Consider the following 7,172-nt stretch of genomic DNA (forward strand, 5'->3'; position numbering starts at 1 on the left):
TGAAGTTTCTGTGATTACTTGGAGTCTGAGGAGGTCAAATGTGACGCAGGAGGAGATGAGGGCAGAGATGGATACGTGAGAGAGCACTCGTAGGCACTGTGTGTGTGTGTGTGTGTGTGTGTGTGTGTGTGTGTGTGTGTGTGTGTGTGTGTGTGTGTGTGTGTGTGTGTGTGTGTGTGTGTGTGTGTGTGTGTGAATGAGAGAGAGAAAGTGTGTGTGTGTGTGTGTGTGTGTGTGTGTGAGAGAGAAAGTGTGTGTGTTTGTGTGTGTCGGTGCGTGCGCGCGTGCGTGCGTGCGTGCGTGCGTACGTGCGTGTATGTGTGTGTGTCAAGAGAGAGAGAGAGAGAGAGAGAGAGAGAGAGAGAGAGAGAGAGTGTACGTGACAGAGAGAGAGAGAGAGAGGGAGAGAAAGAGAGAGAGTGTACGTGACAGAGAGAGAGAGAGAGAGAGAGAGGGAGAGAAAGAGAGAGAGTGTACGTGACAGAGAGAGAGAGAGAGAGAGAGAGAGAGAGAGAGAGAGAGAGAGAGAGAGAGAGAGAGAGAGAGAGAGAATGGTGGGAGTGTATTGGCTGGATCTGAAGAATGTAGATAGATGACCAGTATAAAAGGTGAGGTTTAACTGGGAAACACTAACCTGTCATTCAAGACCTTGAAGACACACACACACACACACACTTTTTAAAGAAATCAGCATCTGCATCATTCTCTCAGGTATGATTTTGGACTTTTTCTGTCATCTTAATGGTTTATTAATATATTTTTTTATGGAGGTATAGGCCTGCTCATGGTAGGTCTACTTATGGTATGGCAATACATTGTATTTTATTAACCAATTTTATGAAGTAATTAATTCAATAATTAATTCAATAATAATAATTACTATTATTAGTAGTAGTAGTGGCAGTAGTAGAAGTAGTAGAATAGAATAGAAAGCCTTTATTGTCATTATACATTTGAAAAGTAGTAGTAATAGTAGTAATAGTAGTAGTAATAGTAATAGTATGACGGATGTACAAGCAAGTAAACTTTTTGTACTATATTATAGCTGCAATAAATATATCTGATAACGTAAAGCAACTTCCTATCTCCTGTTCTGCTTAACAGCTAAATCAAAAGGGCATTTGAGTTGTGTTTTGGTGCATATTACTATTGCTTTTCACAAGTTTTGCAAAATTGACAACCGGAGCCTGTTTGTTCCCTTCTTAAATTAAATGAATGTCTGCTATCACATTTTTTACAATACACACAATAGGCCTATAATTTATTACATCATATTAAGTGTTAAAAGTTGTACAAATTCGCAAAATCCATTACTCCACACCAAAACAATACAGTATCTACCATCTAAAAAGGGTGCTGAATATTCAGCATTGCCTTGCTCTGTGCATGGAGGTGTCACAGTTAAGGGCACACAGAGGAGGGCTTTGTTTTGGGGGGAAGAAAGCCATTAACCCTTTTTCAGGAGTGCAGGTTTTGGTCAGACTAGTTCTAGAATTTCACTGTAACATTCTACAGCTAGTTCTAGAACCATCCTGCCGATTATTTGCGACATCATGAGAACCCATAACAGTGATTCTTTAAGTATATAGCTCATAATGTTGATAATGTTCTAGTCAAATATGCACAGTAAAAAAATGCAGCGCCAACTCAGCACTTAGAGAGTACTCTGTGACCAAATACACTCTAGAAGATGCTAGATGTCTTCATAAGTGTTGAATTGACATTGTATTGTTTATTGTGCGCGTGTGGATGGCGTTCCTCAAAGGGTCAAAACCTTCATGCCTTGCCCCTGCCTGCCTGCCTGTTGTGATGTGGCCAGCTTTTTGCATGGCTGGGTGTGTGTGTGTGTGGTTGGTGGGGACTCCCAGAGGGACCTGCTCCAGTGGTACTTCGTCACAGCAGCCGTGTCCTCAACTGAACTTTCCCAGCCTCCCTCCTCCTCTTCCTCCTCCACTCACTCACTCAGTCTCTCCCTCCCTCCCAGCTATCATCTCTCCACTCACTCACTCGTTCTAATCTCATGAATGGCCTGCCCACTGGCTGTACTGCTCTCTCTCTCTCTCTCTCTCTCTCTCTCTCTCTCTCTCTACTCTCTCTCTCTGTTGTGTTGACGTGACGGGCCATTTGTGTGTGTGGATATCAGTTGGAGGGGTATCTCCTATCCTCTCCCTCAAGACCTTTTTATCCCAGCACAGGGCCCATGCCAGCAGCATCACAACAGGGCCACTGTACTAAATGGTGCGCCTTGGCCTAAATGAATGTTTTCTTTTTCTCCGAGGCATCTTTTGTGGTTCCCAATGGATAGGTATGCCATCAGGGTTGTTATGGCATGAGGGTTTGTTTTACTAACTGACAAAAACTAAAACAAACAAAATCTAAAAGCTCTACAGATAAAAAAGGTGATATCAGTCCTGCAATTGATGACCTCACCTTTGATTACTGTGTCTTTTGTGAAATAAAAATGGTTGTGTGCCCAGCTTGAGAGGTTTCAAATAGTTTAAGAAGGTAAGTCTGCACACTGCAAATAAGCTCCAAAAGATTTAACTTAATAACAGAAAAACAACAACGTTTTGATCACCCTGGATCTTCATCAGCCTGACGAAGGTCCAGGGTGATCGAAACGTTGCTGTTTTAATTTATTGTAACACAACTTCGTTTTTCGAGCTTATTTCACAGTGGGCAGACCTACTTTCTTAAACTGTCTGATAATTTTGTCTGGCACCTGCAACAAGTGACTCTGGATGTACGCACCATACCCAAAATGAGTTTTCAAATAGTTAACATTCAAATCCTCCTGAGCTGACATGCATAAACAAAAATGAAGTGGCACAGCTCAGGGCAGGTGATCCAGCAGGAAGTCAAAGATGGATCACTGCTCGACTTCTTCTTATCTGTAGAGAACCCAATGACCCAATGTGTAAAATGCATTGTTTGCTTATAATAACTTTTTTTTTAATTTTAAAGTCAGTTAAGTCAAGCAGTGATCCATCTTTATCTGTGTCGAGCAGTGTGCTGTGGCCGAACTTTAGCTTGACAAAAAAAATAGAAAAAAAAATGGTGTTAAAGTGAGTTGTGAAGTAAAATACACTACGTTTTAATAGGCTTCATATTGTTTTTATATCCCTCAGTAAAACATGGCTGACTATGACCTGGTCCTGAAGTGCTGGGGAGCTGTGGAGGCCGACTACAACACGCATGGAGGAGAGGTGCTGACACGGTACGGACACCAGCGTCTCTGCATCAGATTTCATGACCGATAACTCTATCAAAACATCTCTGTCTACATTGTATCAAGTGCTGCCAATATTGTAAATGCTTAATTGGTCTTAGAGAACAGTTAACAGCAAAATCACAATTTTAATCAAATTCACCATGGATCATTGTGGTGTAGGCTATACACACAAGTAAAATTGTTTAAACAGACAACCGGAGGGCCACGAAGGCAGTTATGCAGGAAAGCATGAAGCGGATCTATTGTTAATCATGGCCACTATTTGTACCTCAGAGGACAGCCAATGAGAACTCATCATTCAGTAGTACCAAAATAAAAATGAAACTGCCCAATAATAAAGTACATTTTTTTGTGTTGGAGCACCACAATCTCAAGGTGGTTTGTTTTAAGCACTTGCACCTTTACGCCAAAAGGCTTTGACAAAACGGTTTAGTCCATTTTCCGATGAACTACAAATTCTTCCTGCTTCCAAATTCCATACATACCGTAGTCTATCCTAACATATCCTTATATCAGCTTGTTTAAGTTGTACTTTATTTCTTCTTTACTTTTCTAATGTCATCTCAAGTCTTGTCAAGGAGTACCTGGTGGCTACCCAGCAGCTGTTCCTCAACCACGGCAACAGCCAGGACAAAACACAGTAGTCTACTTTATCACATGTAGATCCACACATATAGGGGAGACCGGGGCTAGTTGGCACAGGGGCAAGTTGGCACACCCTCATTTTCTGGGCCATTACAGGTCCAATTTTCAAAATTCCAACTCTAACATGATGCCCATCTTGAATAGGCCTAGAGATAATCCAACTAATTCAGAGTGATCAAGATTATAAAATCTTACAGTGAGTGAAACTTTTTTATTTAGTGATGTCCAAACTAAGAATCGGCACCTTCCACTAAATTAGTTCTAGAAAGCTAATTGTAAGGAATAGAAACATATAAATATTCTGTGTGATAGACAGGGGATCTAGGTATACTTTGATATTAAAACCGGAATTCTGTGAAGTCAGGTGTTAACAGGGGAACATGATGTCAGTCAAGAGTGTTGTCCTGTTGTTGGCAAGTTGGCACACTCATGTCTGGGGTAAGTTGGCACATGTGCTTCCATTGACTTTCTATGGCATGTGCCAACTAGCCCCATGGCCATAAGAATGTATTGGATGTATTGTGGAAAATTCGTATACTATCTACCAATAATATGAGTATGATTACAATATATACGGTATAATTAATGTACTTATGCTACTGTGTAGGCCTACATGCCTAAATATAAGTTATAGTCAATATTGTAGCGGCAATTGTAGCCACAATGGAGTGCATTTGTAGTGATTATGTTTCACTCCTTCATAAAGCAGTCAATGTTGTTTTATTTTACTAAACAGTAACTCATGATATTTTAAATATTCATTATTCAGTAACTATTCAGCAGTTTTCATGTTCTATGACATCATTTAATGCAATTTAATGTGTGCCAAATAGCCCCAACTATATGTGCCCCTGGCAAGTTGGCACAAATTCACAACAATTCTTTAATCTCATATAGATGGAAACAATGAATTATCAACCAAAGGTGCATGTGTCTAATATTTAGCTGAGATGTAACCCTTTTAGAGTATCTTAGTTGGGAAATTTTAAAGAAATGTATGCCAAAGATATGACACTCGAACTGAAAAGTGTGCCAACTAGCCCCGGTCTGCCCTATAACATAGCCACACATCAATGCAGATACCCTAAATTAATCCTTTGAGGAGTATCCCTCAGGCCTGCTAGAACTTTATGTGAACATTTTACAGCTTCCATAGAACTCTCTACGGTAACATTCTACAGCTCCCGCAAAGTACTTGTGACATCATAGTGAGAACTAGGTTTTTTTCACGAAAGTTCTAACCCCTCCTTTATTCTCAGTCTGTTCAAGGAACACCCCGACACCCAGCAGCTGTTCCCCAAGTTCGTGGGCATCGCCCAGGGCGACCTGGCGGGCAACGCGGCCGTGGCGGCCCATGGTGCCACCGTGCTGAAGAAGCTGGGAGACCTGCTGAAGGCCAAGGGCAGCCACGCCGATATCCTCAAGCCTATGGCCACCACACACGCCCAGAAGCACAAGATCGGACTCGCCAACTTTGGGGTAAAGATGAAGAAAAAAAACACAAATCCAAGCACACTGATGGTTAAAGTTTATTTGTAATACCTCCGTGACCACCACGCACGCATGCACAAAAACACAAGATCCCTCTTGCCACAACAGTAAAACTTCTCCTCAACTCCTCAACATTATTAATAAAACATGGAGGCTTCTTTTATTTTTTGGAGACAATAATAAAGGCTAACCATATCTCATTTGTGAAGATTCTTTGGCTTTGGGCAAATTCACAATAATGAGAAGGCTACGGCATACCTCCAGCTCCAATCACATCTGTCATGTTGGTCATATTTGTGTGTGTGTGTGTGTGTGTGTGTGTGTGTGTGTGTGTGTGTGTGTGTGTGTGTGTGTGTGTGTGTGTGTGTGTGTGTGTGTGTGTGTGTGTGTGTGTGTGTGTGTGTGTGTAGAGTAACTTTTACTAATCCCCAAGGAAAAGAAGGTGTCCAATAGCATATACAAATGCACAAAATATATATGAAGAGTTCAGATGCAAAACCCCCTAAGTGCCATTTCAGAAAATAATCTTAATTCATTTTTATTTAATACAATGCTATCAAAATTTCATATTGTTTTATTTTATTTATGTAATATAACTATTTATATGTATTATCAAGTACATGCATGTCAACCAAACCAACAATGGGATTCTCTAAAAATATAGAAGTGCAGATCTTCAGAAATGGAGTTAGGTGGTTTTGCATCTGAACTCTTCATATATATATATATACGTAGATGATAATGTGTGTGATCTTCTCCTCCAGCTGATCACTGAGGTCATTGCGAAGGTGATGGCGGAGAAGGATGGTCTGGACGCGGCCGGACAGGACGCCTTGAGGAAGATCATGGGTGCGGTCACCAACGACATCGGGGCCACCTACAAAGAACTCGGCTTCTCCGGATGAATACATCAAGCCAGAAGCCGACTACGCTGTAAAAATGACAAGGTTCCTCGAAGAACTCTCAGCTGCCATTGCTGGGGAACCACTAAAGGTTCTATGATGAACATACAGGTGCTTGGAAGAACCCCAAGGTTTACTAAAAATCTTTTTCAGAGGAGAGGAGAGGAGAGGAGAGGAGAACCTTTATGAGTTCCTCCATGGTGGCCAACTGAATAAACCCTTAAGGTTCGCTGAGGAATCTTGGGGTTCTTCCAAGAACTTTTAAGCTCAGAAAACCTTTGGGGTTCCTCAGGGGAGCGTGTGGGTTCCCCAAGAACAAGCTAAGGGTTCTGTCAGGAATCTTCAATCTTTTACAGTATACCGCCCCCACAAAAATACACAATACTTAATACAGTTTAAGGGGGTTATATCCATACAATGTAGCCAAAGATACAATACATCAAAGACACAATTTCACTACTGCTGGTAATCATTAACTCTTGTAGGAACTGTGTAACTATAGCGTTTTTAAATACAGGAAAATAATATTGAATTTGATTGATTATTTGATCTCCTTTTTTGCAGCGCGCCAGTTGAAATGTCTGATTACATCTTGTCTGTTTATATAGTTCCTTCAAAATAAACATCTGATTAACAACCATGACCAAGACTGCTTCTGTATCTTCTTAATCCCTCCTGAAAGGTGCACTGTGTAGGATTTTTAGTTGTTTATTTCCAGAATTCATGCATTCACTAATGTTACCCTTTTCATGATTACTTACCACCACCATCAGATTCTAAGTATTCATAATGAGTGGAAAAATTGCCCTTTTCATAGTTCTACATGAAAAGGGGGATCTTCAAAAATGACTGCACTTGGGCCATACTAGAAAATATTAGTTTATTACTTCGTAAACTTTCAC

The 7,172-nt window shown here is 40.8% G+C and overlaps 1 protein-coding gene across 1 annotated transcript; it reads left to right on the forward strand.

The window, feature by feature from the left end:
* The first annotated feature begins 600 nt into the window (after nt 1–600).
* mb (myoglobin) lies at nt 601–6,913 on the forward strand. Its single transcript, XM_063202810.1, has 4 exons — nt 601–711; nt 3,129–3,217; nt 5,137–5,356; nt 6,133–6,913. Exons 2-4 carry the CDS (start codon nt 3,135–3,137, stop codon nt 6,271–6,273), a joined length of 444 nt encoding a protein of 147 aa, XP_063058880.1. The 5' UTR covers nt 601–711; nt 3,129–3,134; the 3' UTR covers nt 6,274–6,913.
* The last annotated feature ends 259 nt before the right edge of the window (nt 6,914–7,172 follow it).

This window comes from Engraulis encrasicolus, chromosome 1 (genome assembly GCF_034702125.1).
Source record: "Engraulis encrasicolus isolate BLACKSEA-1 chromosome 1, IST_EnEncr_1.0, whole genome shotgun sequence".
In the NCBI taxonomy this organism is placed as follows: Eukaryota; Metazoa; Chordata; class Actinopteri; order Clupeiformes; family Engraulidae; genus Engraulis; species Engraulis encrasicolus.

What these genes read in the sequence shown, in the direction of transcription:
- mb (XM_063202810.1), top strand. Translation starts at nt 3,135, where the DNA reads ATGGCTGACTATGACCTGGTCCTGAAGTGCTGGGGAGCTGTGGAGGCC. An exon ending in GGAGGAGAGGTGCTGACACG is followed by an intron (nt 3,218 to 5,136) that starts GTACGGACACCA and finishes CTTTATTCTCAG; the next exon opens with TCTGTTCAAGGAACACCCCG. An exon ending in TCGGACTCGCCAACTTTGGG is followed by an intron (nt 5,357 to 6,132) that starts GTAAAGATGAAG and finishes CTTCTCCTCCAG; the next exon opens with CTGATCACTGAGGTCATTGC.